Below are 26,893 nucleotides of genomic sequence, written 5' to 3' on the forward strand. Positions count from 1 at the left end.
TCAGATAGATCTCACAGCCATCTTTGAAAACTGGGTGCAGATGAGGATCCCCATTACCTAGAGATAGATGTGTGAAGGCTACAGTACAAACCAGCACGGGACGCCGTCAGCAGCAGGATAAAATGCACAAATAACGACAGATGCAGCTCAAATTTTTCTTCACATTTATTTTCGCTTTTAGTGTGCTCACAGAAAATTAGAACACCTTAAGCTGAGGAGTTTAATAGCATTTTTGTAAGCAAAGTTACATTCCATCTCTAAGTCAAATTGGTCAAAGCTTCTCCAGTATTTACAAAAGGAAAAAAAGAGAGAGAGAGAGAGAGAGACAAGATGCTACACAAACATTTGCATCTGATAAATTCCTTATGTTTTGTCAAAGACCACTGAAAAAGCATTGCCTGCTGGAATTAAAAAAAAAAAAAAAACATACCACAGTATATAAACAGGTAACCATTCCATTTATCACAGCTCGGTTTGTGAGTTCAAAATCGCTTAAGGTCTTCCAGGATGACTCTTGATTTGATTCTTTGAGTGTGTGTGTGTGTTTGTGTGTGTTATCTTACAAAAAATGAGCGGGTGGCAAAAAAGACCTGCAAACTTCATGTGCTTCTTGAGATCAAGATTTAATTTTGTACAATAATCACAGTTAAAAACATCCCGCCTATACATACTTACATTTTTATTAAAGGTCAGAAAACCAACAATGAACAATGAAGCCTATACAAGTTTTCCATCTACTGGATTACTGACTGGCACAGCTAAAGAGAAGTGAAACGCTCCTACGAGTGGATATGAATTCCTACAAGCCTAACGTCTGGGACTCTTTTTTTTTTCTTGTCGTCATGTCGTAAAAAGGATTTAGTGTTGTAAACTGCGTGTGTCGATGTTGGTCTCATAGTTTTTCGACTACTCTTCATAATAGTCTGTGGCACATTTTCCGGGCCCCTACCCTCCCTCATTTACAGCTCACTCCCCCCCCCTCCTTCACACCATGGGCATGTCCATACCAATTTTTTTTTTTTACATTTTCTTTTCTAAAAATTCAAAAAGGGAAAAAAACTTAATACTGATGAAAAAATATACGGCAGAGTGTGGATGTATTTAATCTGTTGTACATGTCGAAGCCACCCACCGCTCTAGCCCGTGGATGGACTGAGATGGGTTTTGTGTAAAGGGTGGGGGCTTGGAGGATGGAAACCAAACATTAAAAATAAAGAAAAGCTTTAAAATATCCCCGGTTGCAGAAAAGTTCTTCAAAGCCAGGACCCGGCGTCACTCCAATGTACAAACAGGGAAATGTTCTTTGATTATCTGGTTGTTTTCTTCCTTTTTAAATTTTCTCTCCGCTCTCCGAACTTATTCTGTGGCCTCGGCGGTCGGAGCCTCCGCTGACGCTGCCTCCTGCGAGGCTGGGGCGGCCTCCTCTGTCTTGGGTGCCTCCTCTGCGGCGGGCTTCTCCTCTGCTGCGGGCTTCTCCTCTTCCTTTGGCTCCTCTGCAGGTGCGGCCTCCTTGGCCTCCTCAGCAGGTTTCTCTGCTGGTGCTGCTGCTGCTGCTGGTTCTGCTTCTGGCTTGGCCTCTACCTCCTCTTTGGCCTGCTCTGCAGCAGGTGCAGCCTCCCCCTCTGCGGCGGGCTTGGCCTCCTCACTAGCAGCCTCCTTCTCTGCGCCCTCAGCCTTGGCCTCCTCCTCGGTGGATGCTGCTGCTGGAGGAGCTGCCTCCTCGTTTTCAGCGCCTTCGCCCGTCTCCTTTTTGGTTTTCTTGAAAGAGAAGCCACTGAGCTTGAATGACTTTTTGAAGGAGAACTTCTTCTTCTTCTTCTTGGGGGTCTCGTTGCTGGTGGAGGGAGTTGCACCGTCCTCCGCCTTCGCTGCCTCTCCCCCATCAGGAGCAGGAGACGCTGCCTCTACCTTCTCCCCATCTGCAGCTGCCTCCTCAGCGGGGGCGGCCTCGGCCTTGTCTACCTCCTCTTTGGGACTCTCCTCGGCTGTGGCGCTGCCGTTGGCCTGCACCTCCTCTTTACCGTTCTCAGCTGCTGCTGGAGAAGCATCCCCATTAGCTTTAACATGGCCGTTCTCCTGGAAAAAGAAACAGTAGCTGTTAGTGCCATGTTGCCAAGACTCAGCTCGAACAGTGCCGCTGGTGGACACCAGGGGCAGCAGACACCATCACTACAGTACACAGTCACAAAGCAGACCCGGTCCAGCCTGGACGCTTTCAATTCAATACATGGGAACAGCCCCAAACAAACCCAGAGTCAAACAAGAGATGAAATGCAACATGTTTCACGATGCTTTCGTGCGGGACTCCAATCATAAACACAGCGGGAATGAGCGCAGCGCTTCAGCTGCGTCGCCAGGGGGCGGTAGATGCGCGCACAGCAGCTGCTCGTAAAAACAGCAGATGGTCATTAGTGCGCGGCACATCACGGGGAGCAGAGTTCAGATGCTTTTCCACACTTAACGTGTACAGAACTGAACATTTCAACGAGGTTCTGATTTGTTTCCCTCTAACTTTGAATTCTTAAAGACGAGGAGCAGCCCCAGTCCCAGTCTCTCTCTCTTTAGGACGCACCGGGTCCGAGCCTCTCTCCTGTGTCATAGCTGCCATCTCCACTTTCTAGTTGAGCATCTGTAACAAAAGGCACGGAGCTCCGGGGCGCACACCGCCTTTGTGTGGTGTGCGCCGGGCCGCGCACGTTGTCTTATTTCACAGCTTCCTACATTTCATTCAAAGACTCCGAAAGCAGTCGTCAAATGATTTTTGTCAGGGATTCACCAGCTCCACACATGCCTTCATTCAAATGCTCTCAACAGAAAGGTCCTCCTCCTCTGAAATAAAACCTGTCTGCCCATCAGGAATAATTCCAATAAAAACTCTTCTACTGTTCTTTACACTCTCACTATGGGGTATCCATCTGTGCACAATTACGCACGTATTGCGCCCTCAGAGCGCAGTTGCCCTCCACAACGAGCAGACCCCTCCACCCCTCCACCCCCTCCTCCTAGCTGATGGATGTAAAGAGCTGGATGTTAAAATTTCATTTACCTGTCCGTTGGCCTTGGTGGGTGAAGCGGCTGCCTCTCCGGGCTTCTCAGCCGCGGTTTCAGCCTTTCCGGGCGTCTTGGACAGTTGCGCTCCCATGCTTTTCCCTCCAACAAAGAAACTGAACCGATCCCCCCAAAAAAAACACGAACAAAGACCCACAAGTCTCTTTGTTGAAACGCAAAGCTCTTCGCTGCTGCTGCTGTCTCCCCTCTCTTGTCTGCACAAAGGGGGAGGGGTGGGGGGGGTTCCACAGGGCAAAGTCCAGCTAAGAGTGAGGAGGATTTTTCAAAATAGCACGGAAAACGCTGGCAGGTGATTAGAAGCAATAAAATCCCAGATCGGTGTCCGTGGCGCTGTAGACAGGCTGCAAAATGGAGAAATGTCCCTTGTTGCTAATAAGATGCGGAGTCCAACGCCCCAGTGAACAGATGAATGGGCGCTCCGAGCGATGACGGCACTGCATGGAGATGCAGCCAATCAGAGGCCTTCTCTCACACAATGGGCGGAGTCTCTGAAGGGAGTGAACAATAGATTGTAGGTGCGTTCACGGTACATAAGAATTATTGAAAATTTCAATTGGCAACGTTTAACTCAAGTAGTAGTAGCCTGTGGCTTCTTTATCAGACTAAATGGATTAAGTTCAGTTTCTCTCCCCAACAGTCAACAAAGTTTTAAAACATACAGAGAGCACTCAAACTGCATTCTCTCTTTGCTCCATTAGGAGTCCCAACAGTGTCAGTTTAAATGCGATCATTTGTTGCCCACTAGTTTGTGTTCTTGGTGGAAATGATGCTGTGAGACAGTCATGACGACACAAAGCTGCACACAACTGTTCTCCTCTTTTCCTAATACACGTATCTTCATGTGGCGAGGCGCTGTCAAAACCATCCTCGCCTTCTGACCAGTCAGAGAAGTTCAATTCTTTTAGACTGTGTGTCTGTTTTGTTGCTTCTCAGTTATTGTAGTTTCACACTGACCAACACTTGAAGGGCTGGTTAGATTAGGGAGACTAATTTTAAGATTTATAGCCTCACACAAGCCCTAGTTTAATTCCCAAAGCTGCATATTATAGACTCTGGTTGATCGATTGGTTTTTAGGACACATAGAAGCCTCCATTTTACAGAAAAACCTCATGTGCAGTTCTGTGCTACAAAATAAAAATGCTGTTCAGGTCCTGGCCTCTGTGATAAAATCATTCATTTTGCAGTTTGACAACAAGTCATTTGTCTTCTGAAAGTCCTCACCATATCAATTGGATCTTTGTTTGTCCAGTTTTGTTTAGTGCGCCTTGAATGCAGCATGACAGCATCAGCTTGTGTTCACATTTATTTGCTTTAAAAGTATAAAGTACGTATATTAGAATATATTAAACAGCTCTACTTATGTGGGTTTAATATTCAACTCAATGTTTATATGATGTTAAATAGAATAAACTTCAGATTAGCACAATTAGAAGATGACCTGGTTTGACTAAACCCTGACATTAAGCTTGTTCTAACTATTCACCTGTGCATGGTTTCATAATGGCCATTTTATTTGGTGAGCTCTTATCTGTCTATCTAATCTTATCTTATCTGAGCTCTTATCTGTAACCGTGTGTGTAGAGTTAGTAGTTTGGATGTCATGTGCCTCCATGGGATAACGTCAACATTTCCCCTCAACTGACATTTGCAATGCAAATCAATTACAGAGGCCGAGTCAACTGTGCTCTGCTGTGCTGAACACGACCAGGTGAACAGCAGCGGTGGGCCTCCTGGAGCATTTCAAATGTTATCAAGTGCAATGCAAAGCAGTGCTGCTGGGCCGCTCTTACCTGAGATGCAAAGTGCAGCACTTCCTCCCCCAACACACTTACATTACAGTCCTCTTTATGGCCGTTCACACATACTGATGGGAAAAGCCGGGTCAGTGACGGCTGCTATTCATTGTGGACCACACCTGGCTTTGCAGCTGCGCCCCCCCCCCCCCCCCCCCCCCCCCCCTGGGCTCAACTCATTCAAACATCTCAGCTACATGATTGACAGCTGGGTGAGAGCCAATCAGATCAGGAGTTGTTTGCTATGTGATTGTTCTTCTGGGACTTTTGGTAAAGGCTCTCTAATAGCTGAAGTTTAGGGGCTTTTTAAGGCAGCCCGATAAAACACCTGGAGTTTTGTAGATGTTCTCTTGAATTACAGAAGTTGGTGGTGGTTTTTTTTACTGTTTTTAAGTCTATCTGATTAACTAGAGTGGTCGAAAAACACATGTAGAGTTGTGGGAAAACCATCTCTCACCCAGTGGTTACTGGGACTATCAAGCTGCTGTTCTGTGGAATAAGGAACATTGGCAATAAAGGGGAAATCCAATGACATTAACAAAATAGTAGGTGAATTTTACATTACATGTTCCCCGTGGCTTCTTTCAGTCCTAACCACCAACATGATGTAGGGAGCCAGGGTGTGTGCACTGTATTTGCCACACATGAGACTGGATAGTACAGCTTGCTAAAACATGGTGGTTTTTTTGGTCATTATTTTTTTAGTAACCTATGAAAATGTGTGAATTGTTTGGCCCCAATTATTCCAATCAGTGCTCTGCATGCCCTGGTACACCCCTGGACAGAACCCCAGTCTATCACAAGGCTGACGTATAGAGACAGACAAACATTCACAACTTCATACAACTTGTAGTCATTAGTAAACCTAACTGCATGTCTGAGGGCCCAGAGAAAAGCCACACATTCAGATTCATGTTCTTCCTTTTCACTTTATTTCTACATCTTCAGTCTGTGTGCACTTTAATGTTACCTCTGTTTACAATGCACATTGGAGTGTGGAGGTACTGCAGTTTCACCCAGCTTTATACTATCTGTATATTGTCCATTTGATAATAAAGTTGACTTTAACTTTTGATTTCACAGTGTTAACCACTACACCACAGTGCCGCCCACGTCCTGCATCAGTATGTCGTCATCTTATGCGCGGTTGTTCCTTAATGTGACTCCGATCAGCTCAGTCTTGTGTTGAAACTGGGACATAAGTGGTACTAGGTCTGATCTGGCACCATTGTGTGTTTAAGAGAACAGTGACCAGGGTGCTCATTCAGACAAATTCAGATGCTGTCAGATTAATTGAGAAGAGTGCATGCATGTGAGGGGCATGTAACAGTGTTTAGATCAAGATTCATTTTTCTACTCTTTAATGTTTCTACTCCTTTTTAACCCTCACTTGTTGTTTTTTTTATCTTCCCAAGGGCCCCACCCTTAACACTTTTCTTCACTGTGGAATGCCAGAGTGCATTTACCCAGCATCAGTGTTCTCCAACTCAGTGAGCACAGAACAGGGGAGAGAGTTGGAGACACTGAGTGATGGAGCTCTGTGAATGGTGTTGCACAAAACACCAGGGAGGAGCCCACTGGCCTGTCTGAATGGGACAAGGACGGGGGAGAACAGAGGTTCTTTAAAACTTAACCTGGCCAAGCGGAAATGTTTGTCCACAGCTTTTCTGCCATTGCAGGAATGCTATTAGCTGGACCTAATGTGCCTTATGGGAATAGCCTGATTTAACCTGGCTGCTAAAACAGGAGACTTGCTAATGTGTTTCCTATACAAAAGGTATAGGAACCAAACCCTTGGACCCACACAAAAGCTGCGGAAACGTGAGCTTCTGTTTCAGGAGTCGGTGTTTTGTGCGAGAGGGAAGGGTAGGTCCGTTTGCTGGCTTGTGTAATTGCAGGTCTCCACTCCCCACTGTGGATCTGGCCCCAGTTCCTGCTCCTGCCGCTTTGTTTCTTCCTCTGCTCAGGTCCCCCACCCTGGCCGGGAGAGTTCAGGGAATATCTCCTTCTGTTTTGGGCGTGCCTCTGTACTCACACAGATGGCGATTCAGGCACCCTGCATGTCAAACACCACGCTGGGCTCATCGCTAGCGGTGTCTTCTCTGGCAGTGACTTCATGCTCCACATGCCAGGCTTTTATTTGCATAAACCACGTGTTTGAACAAAACAGGGGCCGTTTTGCCAGGGGGGGAGAACCTGATAAGAAGCAGGAGGGATAGCTTTCTGGCACTTCCTCTTTGCCCGTTTTCTCATGATAAACCAGATAACGAGCAGCCTCAGAATACTGGACCAAGTCTGACCACATCTGTCAGTGCAAACAACCACATGTGCACGCTGTAAGAAGGTTTCAATTTTCCGATTCAATTCAATTTATTTGTATAGTCGCAAATCAGCAGCAAAGAGCCCATCATCAGTTCAGTTAAATAAACTCTGATCAACAGTTTAGGTCAGTTTCACCATCTGTTTCACCCAGAATCAGGTCAGAATTAGGTCATCTGCTAAAATGATTCAAGTTATTTCAAATGATCATTTTTGAAGTTTACCAAGTAATTGTGCAGAAACACCATGCAGGTGACAGGCATGGCTAAATGCATTGTGTTTTTGGGTTGTCTGTCTCATTCCCCTGGTCACAGTTTCACAAATGTCCACTTAGATGAACTGACAAGAATTGGTGGTCAAAGTTCAAGGTCTCTATGACCTCACGTCTGCCCCATTCTCGGTACGCCTGCATGGAATTTTATTACATGCAGCACAAATGTCCAATTGGACACATGGAAAGATTAGAATCGGGACAGACCGGCTTGGTCCATGTGTTGAAGGACATTGTATGTTTCCCTATACACTAATTGTTTACTGTAAAAAATGATTTTGATTGAAAATTGCTTTTTGTTAAATTGCACTTTAAAGTTTATATTTTTTGAGTTTATTTCTAAGCTCAACTATAGATTATATATTAATAAATCAGTGCAGATCCTGCATTACATGGGACTGCTATGAGTGCAGCAAAAGCTGTAGCTAATAAAACAATGAAGCCTAACTAGCAAATCCTTCCATTAAGGATATCAGTCAAAAAGTCAAGGGGAGATCAAAACAACAAGCTAGTGTCTGTAGTGAGTGATAAAGAGCATGAAGGACAGGTGCACAGGGGTGAGGGGGAAGCATCAGGTGACTGTGCTGGGAACCAGAGGATCTCCAGTGAAGTCAGCACGGTTTGCTGTGATTCATTCTTTATATTTACATGTTGACTGTCAACATGTGTGACTTTTGATTAATACCATAGCTAAAGGTTTTCACCTTTACTTCTTAATGCAACTCAGCATTGAGGTGATTTGGAGCAGCTTTGCATGTAGGGAAATGTGGGTTTTTACTTTCTGGCAGGGGTAGATGATCAGAGTAATACCAACTTGCATCAAGGAAATTCTTGCTGCTGGAGAACAGCAAACTGATGCAATGTGATGAATCAAGCTTTTATTCGTGCTGCATGAAAAGAAAAAACTGAACGTGGTTGATGGTTCTTTGAAAAAGAGCCCCACAACGTCTGCCTTTGTACCCTCAGAACAGATTAAAAACATACCACGCTGACTAGTCTAGGTTTAGCCTTAAATGTACCCTCCAGCTGGTATCTATTTAGCTCCTCACTACATGTGCGCCTGCGACCTCCTTTTGAGGGAATACACCCCAAAACATCCCGCCAGCGGTCTCCTAAGCAATCTCCTGGTGTTTACTGAGATAGCAGTACCTGCAGACCACATTGTAGGCCGTCCCATCAGTTAATATTACATCACAGCCATCGCTCTCGATTCGATTTACTGTTTACAGTTGAACAAGTATTCAGTGACCTGTCCAAAATGAACCAACTTCCATGTCTTAACGTGACCTTTGGGTTTTATTTTATTAGTTCTTGAGCTCAATAAGTTAATGTCTGAAGACAGAGAACACAGTGACCTCATTACAGTGACTCCTGATGGGGTCACAGAGTTGAGCAGTGATTTTACTTAACAAGGCCTCAGACATGAACTTGGTGAGTACACACACAGTATTACTAGGAATAATGATCCAAACTATAAAAGACCCAAGTTGTAATAAACTGCAATTTACCTCTAACAAGCTGCCTGTGAACATCAAAAAAAAGTTTTCCTACATCTGTGTGTGGGAGTAGTGAAACACAGAGGGAACACTACATCCGTTTCCTGCAGATTTACCTCCTCAACGTATCCAGTGGATGTGTAAGAGCTTGGATATCATCCACATTCCTACACTGATGTTAAGTCTTTTTCATAAATGAAGGGTTAAGTCGCTCATGTAGACCCTGTTTTTTATCCACAACCCTCAACCTTTGTCTAACAAAGAGCGTGCTTCAGTTTTAAAGAAGCGATTACACATATTGAGACCAAGCTGCCAGCTGATCTGAGAGATGCTGAGTCCATCATGTGTACTCATAGGTTCGCATTTATTCATATGTTTCTTTGCAAGGGTTCAATTTAAAGCATGACACAGACAGAAACTGAATGATGTGGTGTGTGTGTGTGTGTGTGTTCGTGGGGGTGGGAGGAGGTGGCAGCGGGGGTCAGACTGTTGTTTGTGCGCGTTGATGAGACTTTTGTCTGTGCAGATTGCTGTTTCAGCACAGGCTGCAGCCACAGGGATACCAGTGGCTGACAGATGCAGCAGAAGCAGCATGTGTCTCGCAGAGTGGAGGTTTGGTCTGCCAGTGCACCACCGAGTTATGCTGCATACAGCTTGCATACACTGCAAAAATACATCTGTGGCTACAAATCTGCTTGTTTGTTTGTTTATTTACAAAGTAAAAATCCTTTACTTTACTAATTACTAAAATCTCACACTAATATTTTTTGAACATGTTTCACAGATGAACCCTCTTGAATGAGTGACTCGTTTGGAACTACAGCTCTTTTTCTTGCTTACCCAACAGATGGGATGATAACACCAGCTTTTTTAGCCAAGACCTCTTTTGTGCTGTTTTTTTTATAAATAAAGTTGGATTGGATTGTTATTACAATTATTATAGTGGGGCAAGATCCAATTCAACTGCATTATCGCAATATAATAATCAAACTAAATGAAACAGAACAAACACTGTGTGACGAGTAAGGCGAGTTAGTTGTGACCAAAGAAGTGCTGGCTGGTCTGTGGTAAACAACCACATAAGGTTTTCAGACGTCAAGACATAGATGCAGGTAGAGCTAAGGTAGTCTTTGCTTCCTAGTCGATATTTTCATCCAACATCTGTTGTGGATGTGACAATGTCAGGTCCATTTATAGAACAGGAATGGTGCTGCAACGTGAGAAATGTATAGCAGGCTGTGTGAGGTGATTATGGTAGAGACGTTTTGCTTGCATCTCTTACAGCCAGTAGCAGCAACAGGAAGTTACAAGACAGACCTGGAAATTGTCGGTGCTTCAAAACAAAACACTTCAGGCCAGTTAGCTCAGTTGGTAGAGTGTTCATCTGTAAACCCCAGGGGTTCTGGTTCCCCTGGCTATATGTTGAGGTGTCCTTGGACAAGATACCCCACAGTAGCACCTTCATCTACTGTCCAAACAGCAATTTCCTCAAGGGGACCAATAAAGTACGTCATTATTCTTAAAGGGTTAAAAGCATTAGTTCAGCCAGAAAGCATCTGAAATGTTTTAAACTCTTAACACCACCATTCAGGATATACCTCAAAGTCTCCCTCGTGTCATCTGAGCTCATGTTCAACCCTGTTGTAAGTGAGAGGACTGAAATCAGGCAATCCCTGATGTCCAACCTTATTGTTTTGGGCTTTCAGCCCACAAAATCTCATCTGTATTGTTTACAACAATTTACAACAGACAGCTGTTTTCAGTTAAAAAGCTAAGTATACAATGTACAATGTATGTGTTTGCCAATGTGTTCTCCCTCTAACAACGTCAAAAGGTGATAAATGTTGTTGAAGTGGTAAGATTGTAGGACAGCCAGCAAACAAAGCATCAACAACTGTCAGTTTAGAGCTACTGAAGTCCAGACACGAGTCCTTGACACAATATAAAATCCTTGAATTGTCAGTGTAGTGACCCCACCTCACACTGTTTCTGTCCTCAAACACTTGGACAGTGTTAATGCCTACAGCAGCCAGTTGCTCCCAATTAATGACAAACGTGTGGCGAGGAGCCCTGATCCGTGGCTTCAGTAAACAGGACTGCCGCTGTGTGCGCTGCCTCAGATCAGCAGCATTTAAAGCAGGAATTTAAGGGCCAGCAGGAACTGGATCAGAATCACAACTGCGAAGCCCCTCTTCCCCAAGCCACAGTCGTTTCAACAACAAGGCGTTCTTAAAAGCCATCAGTCAGCTGTTAATAGGCCTTAAGGGTCTACTCCCCTTAAACGGTTCATTTGATTGATATCTAAAAATGCCTCATCCATCACTACTAATGATCACATTAGTTTTACTGATGTATCACATTAGACCAGGGGTAATTTGGACCACCACCATTGTGGTGATAGTCCATAATGATGCATCGTGATGATGCAGCGTACTGTACATTCCAAGCTCTTGCCCGTGTGTTATTTGTCTGGAGAATGACTCGTGTTTGCTGGTCTCCCTTGGACTTGCTTCCCATTCGAACTTTCATCCATTCACTCAGAAATTATCTACTTGCCTTGTCCAAGCCCTCCCCCCTGTTCGTAAGCTTAAACACTGTTTCAACACTTGCATCTCTGGGTCTACCCGTATGTCCATAACCTTTAAATCCTTGATTCAGGATATGAACTGGTTTAAGTGTTTTGGATTCATAATAATTTTTAAGTTCTGTGTTAAATGAGGTGTTTTGAGATTTCTTTGTCTCTGCTATTAAGGAATAAAATACAAGTCAAATGTATTAATTGAAGTGTGAATTTGCTCTTTAATATGTTTTTTTTTTTGTGTGTGTGTATAAATATGCTCCCAAACATGCTGTATCATAAAGCTACAAGGTGCCACATAAGCTACCATTAGCACAAGGTGAAAGCCAGCCCTCCCTCTCTCTGAAATTTTACAGTTAACATACAGCAGTTGAAGCTACCATGATACAATCAATGCTTGGACATCGTAAAACTGGAACAGTTGTTCCGCTCAGTGTTTCTGAAACCCAAATATTTGGCTCCGTTGATAAAAGATCCCTTAACAGTGAACTGTGTTTACCACATGCCTTCACTGTGAACCAACCACATGAGAAAAATGTCTTTACATAGTGTGTGCAGCATGTGAGCTTATGATAGCATGTAACACAAGTTGTCTTTGTTAGATCACTTTTATGTGTCGGTTATCAGGTATAAATTCAGTACTAATGCTGTTTGTAACAAATGGTAAACAGTTGATCATTAGTTGCTTTTTACAAAACTAGTGAAACTGATCTCTTACAGATATAATTACACCCAGTGAGCTAAAGTTTGGGGTTTCCTGCTTTATAATGAGTATGACTGCTGAAATACTGGCACGGTAGTACTTTTTTACAGTGTGACAGAAAGGAAATGCCCAAATTCTTGCCATTTTCACCTTATTTGGACAAATGGACAATGCAAATAGAAAGATGTCCCAAGCTACAATCAATTCAAAAATAATTCTTAAACTTCAAGCAAGGTGAGTTAGTTGTGACCAAATGAGAATTGAAACAAACCACCTTAGTCAGGGGACCTCATGCTATGTGACTCAACAACTAGGTCATTCAGATGTAGCACTAATTCATACTTGAAAAGTCCATGAAAGTATATGTGACTGTGCTAATTAGTGCTTCCCTTACCACCAGCAAAGTTTCCGACTTTGATTTTTGGCCCTGGTCTCTAATTAGCTTAAAACTGAAGGTTGAATTAATAATCTAAACAGGGTCACAATTTCTTCTTCCCCTAATGGGTTCTGATGTTAGAGTAAACAGCCCAGATACAGTACTGTAATGACGATATCAGCTGGACGTGTTGTGTGTGACGTGAAGAAAGGAAACCACAGCTCTGTGATCACCAGTGTGCTGTCTGCGTGGTCACACACTGGAGATAGAGAAGATGAAGTAATAACAAGAACTGAGGTACTTATTATATAATATATGCAAGTATGTGGGGAAAAAACAGGCCTAACTTCTACATCAGTATCTGCTGTATCTGTATCTGTGCTGTGACCTAGGCTGGCTGAGACAACACCTGAGGTGTTCGAGCTGATCCAGGTATGTGGGAAACAGGGACGGGGGGAATGTGAATGGGAAGGAAAGGCTCAGTGACTGCTGGCCAGCTGGCAGCTAGCAACCTTAGAGGGATTCTTGAATATCTCCTTCAAGCCTCAGCAATGCCTTGTTGCACCTGGTATTGTTAGAGGAACAGTGATCGTGGCAGTATTTTAACTCCACTCCATTTTGTGCCCGCTCTACATACACTTAAGAAATGGACTTGCGCATGACAAGGAACAAGTGAGATGAGAAGTGTATTAGGGACAGTAAGTTGGGTACGTTTTTTTTTTTTTTTTTGCCTAGATTCTGATCAGAGCCCTTTAATGTTTACCCTCTGCCAATACTGCAAGTAAATATTGAAATAATATTTTGGTATTTACTTGCAGTAAAACTTCTCTGGCAGCATCTTTTGTCATTTTAACCAGAAAATGCAGCAACAGCACTGGCTAAAAATGACTGGTAACTGAATGTTTTGTACACTGATAACTGCTAATGGTAAATAGCTATAGTGAAGAAAATCCATGCATTTTGTGCCCACATGACATTCACACCCCTTAACTGTCACTCTCCTGTGCAGCTGTGAAGGAGAGCAGTGTTGCAACAGCAGCATGCTGAGAAAAAAGTCAGTAGAGTAAAGTAAAGCAAGAATCCAATTTTAATCAGGTTTATTTTAGCCCATATTGATCCTTTAAAACATGCACAGATCCTCTGCGTCATTTCAATTTCAATTCAGTTGAATGCAGTTTATTTATGAAAGGACGTATCTCTTCAGTCATCTTAAGGTACTTCCCAGTCTAAGGCTTAAGACCTTACAAATTATAACTGTATACAGGATTTGATAGAAAACCCAACAATCCCACTCGATCAGCACTGGGAGACAGTGAAGAGGAAAAATGGAAGAAACCTCCAGCAGAACCAGGCTCAGGGTGGGCGGCCATCTGCCTTGACCGGTTGGAGTGAGGAAAACAGAGAACAGGAAGCAGAACTATGGGAGAGAGAAGACACAAAGTTAATGACATGCAATGTAGTGTATCAGTAGAGGTCGCTCAGCAAACGTATCTATAGCAGCATAACTAAGAGATAGTTCAGAGTCACATGAGCCTGCTCTGACTATAAGCTTTATAAAAAAAACTCTGGCTGCAGCATTTTGGATTAACTGAAGGGTTTTTAAGGAGTTATTGAACATCCTATCAATGAATGAATTCATCTCTACATGAAGAGAGAAAAAGTCAGATTTTAGTATGCAGTGTCACTCCCTAAAAGTCTCTGCAACAGTCATCATTTCTGCTTCATATCACCTCCTATCTTTTTGTACACAGTAATGCAGGTGCAACAGTGTGGCAGGATGATGGCATTGAAAACATAAACAGACACCAGTAATGGAAATTGAGTCAGCAGTGCAGCCAGGCAACATGAAGCAGGCCAGCATGACTTAGGTCTGCTGCTCTGATCTGTCACCAGCTCGACAGGAGAGATGCTAGCAGTTTGAACTAAACTGTTACCAGGAAGCACTTTGAATTTCTGGAAACCTGATGTTTTCACAACATAGATAGTGAACAAAGACATTATAATGTGCGCACTACAGGTACTACAGCTGTGTATTGGTACACTAGGTATAGTAAGGAAAATCCATCGGAAATTTTTTGCTTATAAAAATGAAAATATGAAAAAAAGCATGATCCAGGTAAATAAAAGTGTACAGAGGAACCATGGTTCTCAAATCCAGAGTGTCACACCTGCGTCTGAGACAGTTTCCTCTTTTCCCGTTGTAATATCTCTTTAACTATTGTAATTATGATGTAACTATTGTAATACTCTTGACTTAGATTAAGATCAAATCACAGTTTATGACAAATTAATGCAGAAAACCATGAAATTCTTGCCACTGTAACTCAGATTGAAGACGCTACTTGGATGAGTATAGTGAGACTTTCCACCTAACGAAAAGGAAGTCCAGTTTCCAAAACTCAACTTCCAGATAACTTCACCGGGATGACTGCGTATCTTCACCAACATCAGAGCATATTGTGGATCATATCTGAACGTAATCTTTTAAATAGTTCAAATTACTGCTCACCAAACAGTTTTCAGATATTTTGTGTCCTTCAGGATTTCATTGAATTCATGGCATTTAGCTGCAGTGATTCACCTAGCCTATTACTGGCACGATGTGCGCTGCAGCATCACACAGTTTTTCCTTAGATACGTGGTAGTCCTTCCAGACCCCATGTTGAAAAGTGCCAAGTGCAGAATTAGCCTGGAGTCTGATTTGGAAATAATTAATTAAAGTCTAAGAGTAGACTTATCTGAATATAAAGGGAGTCTATGATTACAATTAGGATGTTGCACACAGTTGCACCCTTTAATGAGTTTGAAATGTTGCTCATATTTAATGTATACAATCAAATCTGGAAACAGCAAGAGTTGTGTGTGATTTCTATTCTTAAGTCTGCCCTTGTTTTATCCACATGCAGTAAGTGGTAGTGACAGTGTCTTGAGTTACACTCAAGAATACTCAGTTTACTGTGCATGTACATGTATGACTCTCAGACTCAGCTTTGTGAGATTCTCTTGCGATAAATGCACCACAGAGATACCTTACTCAACCTAAGAGGCTTTAGTAAGAGAAATCTGGGGCTGACAGTGTGTGGTATTTACTGCTTTTACAGATAGAACATCTATAACTGTTTTGTTGGTCAATTCAAATTCAGTTGTCATCTAATTTTTCATATTCGATCGATTTACAGATACACTCCAGTCCATCTTCTGGACACTCCTTTTCCCACTGGGGACAAACAGTTTCCTCGTCTTTAGAATGCGAGTAAGTACGTGTGGCGTATGCACTGTTGTAATCTTCACCATGTTAAGCTCAAACATCTCTAAACCTGTGGCAGCTCTCTCCTTGTCGCTCGCTGAAGATAAGAAGTGATGCTATAGAGCACAATGAGCACATTGAGTCCTGTCACACTTGTGATTCCCAATAACAGATGGAAGGAAATTCTTTGTCATGTGACACATGCACTGCTGCCCATGCCTGGATTTAATCTTACATCTGGGGCTACTTTTTCCTGCAGAGAGTTTATGGGAAACACATTGATGATGTGCCCCCATGCTGCATAGATCAACAGAACTCATTCAACTGCCTAGAATAAAACAGTTAATCTCAATTGGGCTTCTTCATCCTTGACAAGACCTCTTAGACATCTTTCTGTTAGGCTAATTGTGAGTCCTGTACAGCAGGAATGTGAGCTCTCCCCCGTTTTTGCTCTAGGGCATATGTACATATTCCCTCTGGAATGCCGGAAAGGCATTGTTGTCTTCCTTTGAAAGGTCTTTCAAGGTCTACGAATGTTATGTTCCCAAGCTCTCTACAGTATAACTCTCAGTACCCTAATAGTTGTAGTTGGTATTTCATGTAAAGAACAGCAAGGCTATGGTCACAGTGGCTTCGGATTTGTCTGGAGGGATAAAGGCACCAGTGAATAGTGTTGAAGAGGGATACAAGAGGAACAGCTATGAATTAGGCCTTGTGAAAGATACATAGATGCTGAACTGAGAGTTCCACTTGTTCAGGAAACTTTCACTGACACAAAGACTGTTTAGTTGTGCTTCTGTTAAACTCTAAAACAAACAGTGTTATAAAACAGATCATTAATTTGAGTTCATTTGCTTCGTTTGTGCTTGTATTTTCTCTGCCTAAGTCAATGCACAACTCCAAACCGAATAAGCAGATTCAAATTTCTGTGTTTCTGCATAAATTGGTCATGAAATGTGATCTGATTTTCACCAAAGTCATAAATATGAACAAAAACAATATTGACAAGATAATAAAAAACAACCTTTTTAAAAAATGTTTTTATTGAACATTTAGAGTGATAGTGGAAAAGTTAAGTAAAGTTACTGGTTAAACTACGTTTAGCAGCAATAACCTCATTAAGTTCTTCCTGTAGCTGTGGATCAGACTTACACAACATCCAGGAGGAACTTTGGATCATTCTTCTTCATAGCATTGCTTCAGCTTAGATAAATTCTTAAGGCATCTGGTGCAAATGTCATATCACAGCATCTTCATTGGTTTAAGGTCTGGACTCTCACTGAAGGTATGTTGTACATTGATAAACCTGAGAGTTAATTTATCCCTCCATGGTGAGAGGTTGTCCAGGCAGTAAAGTCGCCCCAAATCATGACGTCACTGTAGGGATGAAGTATGGGCACGGGAGGCCTTGTTGTGGGAGTGTGTGTGGAGGATTTGGAGGTGTGGAACTAAGCTAAATAATAAATTAAATAACTTAGTTACCTTGATTGCTGAGTTGTTAGTTAAGTATAAACTTTTTAAATGTAATGTGTAATGAGTAATAACTTAACCAATATACTATATTTTCCAATTTTAACTCGCTAATAACAATGTGATGTAACGTTGATGTGTAACATTATGCCCTCAGTGTAGCCATAGCCTATTTTGCTAGAACTAATGAGTTCATGTTAATCCAAGTTTTATTTTGGCTTACTTAAAATGTAGCACTACAGAGAACATAGCTGCAAAACACTGAGTCTGCATCCAGGTCCTTCAGCAGGATGGCTCAGCAGTACCACAGTTGTGCCAGATCTTTGTGCAACCTCACGATAAATCATTTTCCTTTTGTTTTAACATTTTCTTTTTCCCTTTTCAAAAACCAAATACTAGAAAACATTTATATTGTCTTCGCAAGTGAGTAATGCAGTGAGTTATCCACGGCTTCTGTGAGTTTGTTTCAAAGTATAATGACTTACTGACATCCCCCTTGTGTTATTATTTAAACTTTCACAGACTCTTTCTTCTAAATAGCAGGATGGCTAGTTAAATCAAATTCAGTGTATCAGGAGAAATGATCATGGACATTTTAATGGCAACCAGTGAAGTAATCAGCCTATGCATCAGATGAATAGGTGCTTCATCTCAGCTAATTTTGTTTTGCCTCCCTTTTCTTGTTCAGAATAAAAGGCCTCCAGGTTTCCCCGGTGATGGGGCCTGCGCTGGTTACACAGTCATCTTGTGTAAATGGGGAATTCAGTTACAAGTGAAAACTCTGCTGGCTGAGAGTCCCTGGCTTGTGAGTCAGCAGCATGTTTGGAAGAGACAGGGACAATTTTAAAACATTAGAAACTGCCTGAAGCTGTCACAACCACTCATCTATCCCCTTCAAACCGGAGCTCAACCCTACGTTTTCTCATCTTAATGTATTTTACAGCATCAAGTTTGTAGATATTATCTTTTTCGTGCTCTTCCCTTTAAAAGTGTGTTTGTTTTAACCATGGCAACAGCAGTCAGTCTGAGTCTTAGATTTACATGGGCTTGACATTTAAACATTGGGCTTCATCACCTGTTTTGTATGATATTCAAATCACGCTGCCTGTAGGGACTGATGATAATATCAGAGGTTTTGCACATTTACTATATTTACTGCAAATGATTTAAACTTGCTTTGCACACACACACACACACACATACAACCACTGTGTCTGATTTAATGAGCATTAATGCTGCTTATTGTGTGATAATGCAACTGAACATTGATTTAAAAACTTAACTTTGATCAGTATGGAGATATGAGGTTCACTCTGAAGGATTACCAACCACTAAACAGGGTATGAGAATTCTCACTTATCATTTGGACACCACTATGAAATGGAAAACACCTGATATGGTGGCTAGAAAATTATACTCGTGTAAACAGGCAACTCCAACATGTCTGCAAACTTTATAATAGACTAATATATCAGCAAAAAGATGTTTTAGAGAAACTGTTTTAACAGAAAGACAGAAAGACTCCACTTATACCTTTTACCTTTTCCATTTAAAAGAAGAATAAAGGTTTTTAAGACTGTTCTTCTCTATTAAACTTACTCAGTGACTGAGTTTTAACTCTACTTAGCAGTAAATCATTTACTCATTTATTTCTCCTGTCAAGCTTGTGATTCAGCAACATCACGCCGGTTCGACTACGTCTCCATTTAGCATTAGCATTCCATTCCTTTGTATGCATGATCCTCAAAAGGAAAGGATGGCAATCCATCTCTCATCTGGTGGCTTTTGTCTGTCTGTGGTGATGGAGAAAGAATGGGAGTGGTTGTTTCCCACATGGTCAAAGATTCACCAGGGGTTGGAATTAAATTTGGTTGATGCAGGAGATGAAGCTCTGTGTTGTCTCAGTGGCAGGAAAGACTTCACCATCTGCTTGTTTTAGATAGATAGCTGATGTCAGTACAATAGTGCAATATACAACTGGCCTTCAATGGTTTAATGTGGTGCCCACTTGACTTTACTTTTAGTGAAGAGAATGAGGGGGGACACAGTGGTGTAGTGGTTCGCATAGCGTGGCAGTGTTGCCTCACAGCTAGAAGGACCTGGTTTGGGTTTGAACAACATCTACAGGTCTTCTTCCTCCTTCTTCCACTCCTGTGTGGAGTTTGCATGTTCTCCCGGTGTCTGTGTGGGTTTTCACTGGGTAGTCCTCACCTCACCCATAGGTGTGAATGATTGTCTCTGGATGTCAGCCCTGTAATAGACCGACACTCGGTTCAGAGTGCACCATGCCTCTAACCCAATGACAGCTGGGACATGCTCCAGCACTGCCATGACTCTTGAGAGGCCAAACGGTTAGGATAAAGGGTAGATGGATGAAGAGAATGATAATCTACAACCTTTTGACTAATGACTTTTAACCTTGGTTGTCCTCTGAAATCCGTTTTTCTTGACGGCTCTTGGATTTTATATTACTTGCTGCTCCCACGTCTCTAGACCAAGGTCTAATAAAATAACAGCTGGATGAGCAAAATTATCTCTATTTGCTAAACATAAAAGTAGCTGATGCAATAAAATATCAGCTTACTAAAAAAATCTGTATCTGATCATTCCAGTTATATATGATATGATAATATGGTCTCCCACTGGACTCTTAAAAGAGGTCCCAGGACTTCATCAATTGGCTTCTCTTGACATGCAGTAAAAACACAGGTGTGTGTCTACCTAAAGTGTGTCCTGTCAGTTCAGTTTGCCACATAATTATCCACAAGGATAATTAAAGCAAACAGCATACATGATGTACCCGACCACAATCTAAATGTAAATCAGAGACTTTTTCTTTAAAAATCATTTTAAATAAATACTAGGTGTAGAAATGTTGAGATGAAATACATTTACAACAGAAAGTTATGGACAGACCAACAAATATTTCATTCATAGAAAGAATTAAATGCAATGCACTCACTCTCCCACCCTCTCCCACCCACTTGTACCCCCGCTGCAGTAACTTGTGCTGCTCTGGAGAATCCCGGTGACCTAGATTCAGCCAGAGTTTACTGCTGGCTCCAGTCTGAGCTGTTTGCACTCTGCTGCCAGCTCCAAATCCACTCCATGCTCACACATCAGCACTCTGACCCACATCTCTATGGCAACAGCTCCACAATACCCTGACCATGCAGCGGCTGGTAAAGGGTAGAGGAGTGCAAGGCTGCCTGACCTGAGGAGTAGCAGAGGACGGGGCTGTACCCCCTTTTCATAGTGGTTTCAACCCTGCCCCCTCCACTTTCTCGCCCATTCATCACCCTGCATGGTGATGAGGGGATCACCAAACACACATTTGAAAATGTAAAGTCTTCACAGTGTTAGTTTCCCTTTTTGTGGCTACTAATGTTATCTTTCTGCTGCCTGTAATAGAAGCGATAGCTTTTTTTATTATTTATTATTTCCTTTAAACCATAGGTAACTCCCGTTGTTTCTCACATCCTGTGCCATATGCTCCCATAATTCACTGCCAGCTCTTTTTCCACCCCACATGTTGAGTCAGTGGTCTGCTCTCATTCTCTATCTCACTTCTGTTGCTCATAATGAAGCTATACTACACTCAAAATGTAAAACAATAAAGCAGGTCAGAGTGCTATGCTGTTTATTTCACTGGAACTGATTCAGGCATGTATTCAGAGCCTGTGCACTGACTTGCCTGACTGACCTGAAACAAACACAGGCAGTACGAGTTTTTGCTGCTAACTACAGCAGTTTGTTCACCACTCACACAAAGGGAAGCAGGCAGTTTGGGTTCAGCTCGCATTACAAAGTTGGCCCGCAGCACAGTGTCCCTGTCTCTGGCCAACAGAACCCCCTGGAATAAGACTGGCCCCTGCTCGATTTTGTCACAATAACACAGTGTCACTTCACATTTTTGCTGGGTGGAACCTGTCCTGCCAACTGCCAACACTCGGCTCAGATGACATCAGTGACAATCAGCACTCTGTCTGTCTGTTTCTGAGTACCTGCTGTGGCAGTTTGTAACATGGCTAATAGCCACATGGTGGCTGCCAGGCTGACTCCCAGGACAAGCAGGTCCCATCCCATCTAGACCACATTCTGTAAACCATAGAAACTATTGATTTAAAACTCAAAACTCCAGTCTACAGCCTATCAGCACAAGCATTCAGGATAGAAAACTCAAATATGTGAAAGCCTTTAACTTTTCTCATCACTAAAGCAGGATCACAGACCAATCCTTATGTCTTGTCAGAGGAATGCACCTGCTCCTGACATGCGTTCAAGTAGGAGCCTTAATTAATGAAGGATAACTTATCTAGTATTTATAACTTATATTTAGGGCTGGGTAATAAATTGATAAAGATGTCTATCGTAAAATATCTATTCCCAGAGAGAAATTTATGACATGGTCTATAACCTTTGCCATAGAACCCATTTCATCCATGTTTTGACATAAAACATGAAAGAATATCAAAGTGCAAACCAATCATGTGACTTAAAGAGTTATAACCATGTCAGGTTATGTTGATGCACATGGCACAGACCATAGTATTCAAGTATCGCCAGGCAGCAGCACGTGATAATGTTTTGAGTTGAACACTGACTGACACCACTGCATCAGGAGCAGAAGTGAGGTAAGAGAAAATAATGATACTGCCCAAGGAATCCAAAGATGAAGAGATTAATGAAAAGCGATATTGTGGCTAATTAAAGTCAGATGAGAAGCAGAGTGACACGACTGTGAAATGTGTCAAAAGCATGTTCCCACAGAGGTAGTACCACAAATCTGTTTACCATCTGAAGCTGGACTTCCATTTAAAACAGCAATATACCTGATCGCCCTCATCTGTTAATCAAAGTTTTTTCTTTCTTACGAGAAATGAAGTAGCCGTAAGGCAATTTGGTCACAATATTTACCTATAAACTGCAGCATTAGAGATGTGTTAATGTGATAGGTCTTGCGATACAGTATGTTTGTGGGCGCTTACAACACAGGCGAGCAGCATGTGCAGCTGTTTGCTTCAGTCAGCGTGTGAAATAAGATTCTTCTTACTGTGGTAATACTAAATTCTTTTAGCTCTATACTTGTTCACACATGTTCTTCGGACGTACCAGGGAAATCCCATTGACTCTCTGTGAAAGATCCCACCGCCTCACACACATATCGCTTGCCCCTGGCCTTGGGGTCACTGGTCTGATATTCCATCTCAGCCACCTTTTGCCTTAAACAAGATTTTCCAGCTTGTCAGCCTTGTTCTATAGCACCAGACAAATAAAAGTCCGCAAAACAAAGCCTCCACCAAATGCAATGCATTGAGTGCAAATCTCCCTCGAGTGAATGCAACTAAATACCCTTAGCTGTGCTAGAAATCCTATAGAGACGTGACCACAGTTTCAGTACAATTTCTGAAACGGATCCTTGAGACTCAATTCAGCCCAAGGCCCAAAAGCAGCTCTTATGAGATTTGTCATAAACTTTATTTCATCTACAGGATGAAATACTTAAAGGACAAATCTAGTTTATCAAAATATATGTAACCTGTGTGATTTACCTAGTGGAAGGGTCAAAATGAAATTGTACTCGCCAAAGTTACTTAGTTACTTATTATCGACATGAATTCATTTGGAGAGAAAACCAAAAGTGAGCACATCCAAAATATTGCTAGTAATCTTGCACACCCACCTTTTTAAAAAAATAAAAAAATAAAACTACTATGCTGCCAAACTGCAAATCTAAATGTGCTTTCTACACAACATGATTGCAACCAGATAAATATTTCTACATAGTGAGTAAAATGTTCCAAGACTATAGTGTGATTACATTTTTTAAATCTTAATTGCATCGGAACCAAGACAGGAACAGGGGACGGAGTTGGCACAACTTCTGCCTATTAGGTTAAGGTTTTGTGAGCGTTATATAATGTGAGCATTACCCTAGCTGTGAAGCTTTGGCTAATGAGTTTACCATTCACCTTCATTTTCACCAGACTGACCTGTCTGTTTTAAAACCATCATCTTCATCATCTCCCTCATGTCTTTGACATGCATTTTGTGACCCTGCTATTGGGGCTAAGGTCAAAATCTAGTTTAAAGACTGTTTTTTGTCAGTATTGTGTTTACATTGTACATTTACTAAATACATTTGTGTTTTGTCAAATCAGCACGTAACGGACACATCAACAAACCTCTAGCAGTGTACGATTTTAATTAAGAAGTACTGGTGTGGTTTCTGGGGATGAGGGCAAAACACGCTTTCATTTACAGTCTACACATTACACAGTATTATGGGAAAAACCTCTGGTCCAGTGATGCCTGCAGCTTGTACTTTCCCCTGAGGCTCAGTAGTTGGTTGAATAATGTTTGTAATATAACCTAATCTTTTCTTGTCCTTGTCTTTTCTATACTTTTTTGTTCTGCACTCAACTGGTCTGCTTAGGATACTGATTTCAGCTTTTCAGCAGTCTGATCTCAATAAACTTCAGCAATCTTCTCTTCTTTTCTCTCCTCCTCCTCTCCTATGCATATCTGGGAGAGCTTTTGGCAGAAGACTGGTTCCTCCCCCAGCCCCTACAGCCCACAGTTCCCAGCACCTCTAAGCCTTATAACAAATCCAGACTCACCAATTATAGTCCAGCTGTTGGGTACAAGTTGTGCCATGATCACAGACTGATGTGTGAGGTGATGCAAGCACAGTCTCAGCGCTGACCACACCATGTCCACACACAATGAACCACCCAGAAGCCCTCAAAGCGTCTAATCCTTTCCCACCATTGTCCCTGTGACTACGAATGACAGCAATCATTCATATGATTCCAATTTTTGTTGCTGCTGCAGTCAAGACTTGTGTTTGCCATGCTGGTTTGGTTTCCACAGCAGTGCTGTTTGGGCTGAAGAAAATGCTGGCCTCCTTCACCTCATGCTGTTTTTCAAACGGTTAGGGCCTTGCCTTGATGTGACTCACAAAAGCAGCTTTGATGGAAGTCCTCTCCTGCCAGACTCACTTCTTTTTAAACAGGTTTTTCACTAACCTTAGTGCCAGTGTTGCCAGCACTCAAATGCCCGATCAATTGAAAGTGTGGCTCACAGACTTGTTAAACCTTCTCAGTAACTCTTATGTTTTTTTGTTTTGCCAAGATTTGCCTTTTGGGGTCATGTATTTGTCAGTCTTTGTCGCTGCTGAAATGATCAGATTTAAACACACAGTGGATCCACAAATAAGCTGAGTTCATTGTTTAGTTTGGGATTAACCAGCTCACATTTTTTACAAACTCATTGAATGAATTTTTGCATTAGTTGTGTTTGTTCAGTTACCCTGTCCTACATTAGAACAGATAACTGATGAGGTACCTTTAGAAATAGTAGGAAAAAGAAATGACGTCATTAAGACAGGAGAAAAGGAAATCAAAGTTGAGTCCAACATATGTTTAAAAGAAAGTACTTTATTAGGACTTGATTACTGTTTCCATATGTAGCCTGTTATTAATCTCTTTATCAACCAGGCCTCAATAAAATCTGGATATGAAGTTCATACAAATGGATGTTGTTGTAGAAGAGTTTGTTAGCCCTTGTCGAATATTTGTTCAGGAACTAGTTGCTGCACCGTCATGAGTCGTCATCTAGTAGCAGGAATCAGTGATGCGCCTCATGCTTGTGAACCTTCCGCTCCAGCCCATGCTCATGAAGTTCCTGTACTCTCCAGGCCCCATGTACATCATCCTTCCTCTGAAGTTGGGCTGCTCATACATCAGCCAGTGGCCCTCCATCACGTTGCAGGACATGAAGCTGGACATGCTGTAGCGGTCCATGATGTTCTCACAGTCCTCCCTGAGCTCGTGCATGTGGCCCTGGAAGTTCTCTCTCTCGTAGATCCTCATCCTGAAGGAACCTCTGTACATAGGGATCATGCGGCAGGACCTGATGTTGTCGCTCATGCCCAGCATGCTCATGTAGTCGGCGTACTCGCCCCTCCTCAGGAAGTACTGGTTTCCCATGTAGTTGGTGCGGTCGTAGACCATGAAGCAGCCCCTCTCCACCCTGCAGGAGTGGCAGCGACTCAGGTAGGAGGACATGTCGGGGCAGTCGCTCATGCACTCATAGGAGCGGCCCTGAAAGTTCCTGTCCTCGTAGAAGATGATTCTGCTCATCATGTTCATGCCGCTGGAGCTCATCTTTGCCAGGTGTTGTCACTGCTGCTGCTGCTGCTGCTGCTGCTGCTGCTGCTCTTGGAGCTGAACTGCTTCTCTACCTGGTGGAGACCTTCGTTTTTATAGCTGATAAGCAGAGGGCCCTTTTGTCAAAACAGCCTGACCCAGCAACATGCCATAGAAGCCCATAGAGCATTGAGGGTTGTCCACTGTTAGAGTTGTTCCACTAAAATACCTTAGAGAGGCGGTTTCACTTCAAATACTGTCAAACAAAACCTCTTTGAAATGGTCAACAAAGAGCAATTCCACCTTTTGAACATCACTTTAGTGCACAATGTCATTCTTAGCTTTACAATTTTGTTTTGTCACCTTATTCTTAACAATCTGCCAGATCATCTATTAATATTGTCAGTGGAGGATTCTTTTAAAAAAGAAGCATTTTGTATCAAACCTCCATTATTTATAACTGTTTACTGAATACTACTACACAGTGTCACTGACTTTCTAACCAGCCTTCAGCCTTAACACGGATGACTGTGACTGATAATAAAATTTATTAGGGCTTTCTATAATGAAGTGGTAGTTGCCACATCTATTAAATAACACTCTGACAGCACAATACAGTTATATTACATTAGGACTATATGTCCATTAAAGGCATGATTTAAATGGCTTCACAGGGTCAAGACAGATTCATATTGTTTAGTGTTTTTTTTATATTATATGTTTATATATAATATATATTTTATAGTACCATTCCTTGTGATGAATATGCACAGCTTCAGGAATTAATTATTCATTTCAGCCTTTAGAGCATGTTGATTTAACAAATTGATACTCTGGAAAATGAATTATTCTTTGTAATGTAATAACAAAACAATGCTATTGATGTCAATGTGGTGGAAATCTCCTTGACCTGATGCTCATCCTATTGTGTGTTGATTTAGGATTCTGTTCTGCATTAATGTTGAACTTGTTTAAAGTTTGGTTTATTTACTGACTGAGCTTTGTATATGTGTGATGCACAGCAGCCATTTTAGTGGGAAAAGTACTTTTCAGACAGCTGTGTGGACATAAGCTTTAGACTTTTCTCTATTTCTGTATAAATATGCCCTTAAATTTTTATAAATAAAACAAATTAGACAAAACATTATTTGTTTATTTATTTATGGAGGAAAATTGTTCCAACCTTAATTATGTTAATATGGAAAAAACGATCAATTAATTTAAATTGGATATTAGAGTCAGATGTTTCAATCAATGGGATAATAATCCTTCTGCATTATTTGAAGAAGATAAATAGTTAGAAGATAGTTAGTTAGTTTAAATTGTTTGAATCATGAAATCTGGGTCAAATACTCAACTATTTATTGGAGCAGTTCACACCAACAACAAGATGCGTGAAAGTTTGGGAGAACATAAGAAA

At 41.9% G+C, this 26,893-nt stretch overlaps 2 protein-coding genes across 2 annotated transcripts; both read right to left on the reverse strand.

The window, feature by feature from the left end:
* Positions 1-147: 147 nt before the first annotated feature.
* Positions 148-3,476, reverse strand: marcksa (myristoylated alanine-rich protein kinase C substrate a). The gene is made up of 2 exons (XM_026342011.1): positions 3,047-3,476; positions 148-2,076 (listed from the first exon to the last, which is right to left on the reverse strand). The coding sequence occupies exons 1-2, from the start codon at positions 3,140-3,142 to the stop codon at positions 1,357-1,359; spliced, it is 816 nt and encodes a 271-aa protein (XP_026197796.1). The 5' UTR covers positions 3,143-3,476; the 3' UTR covers positions 148-1,356.
* Positions 3,477-24,882: 21,406 nt separating this feature from the next.
* On the reverse strand, positions 24,883-25,788 carry LOC113149380 (gamma-crystallin M3-like). The gene has a single exon (XM_026341481.1). The coding sequence runs from the start codon at positions 25,489-25,491 to the stop codon at positions 24,940-24,942; it is 552 nt and encodes a 183-aa protein (XP_026197266.1). The 5' UTR covers positions 25,492-25,788; the 3' UTR covers positions 24,883-24,939.
* Between the last annotated feature and the right edge of the window lie 1,105 nt (positions 25,789-26,893).

This window comes from Anabas testudineus, chromosome 24 (genome assembly GCF_900324465.2).
Source record: "Anabas testudineus chromosome 24, fAnaTes1.2, whole genome shotgun sequence".
NCBI lineage: Eukaryota > Metazoa > Chordata > Actinopteri > Anabantiformes > Anabantidae > Anabas > Anabas testudineus.

What these genes read in the sequence shown, in the direction of transcription:
- marcksa (XM_026342011.1), bottom strand. Translation starts at nt 3,142, where the DNA reads ATGGGAGCGCAACTGTCCAAGACGCCCGGAAAGGCTGAAACCGCGGCT. An exon ending in CCACCAAGGCCAACGGACAG is followed by an intron (nt 2,077 to 3,046) that starts GTAAATGAAATT and finishes TTCTTTTTCCAG; the next exon opens with GAGAACGGCCATGTTAAAGC.
- LOC113149380 (XM_026341481.1), bottom strand. Translation starts at nt 25,491, where the DNA reads ATGAGCTCCAGCGGCATGAACATGATGAGCAGAATCATCTTCTACGAG.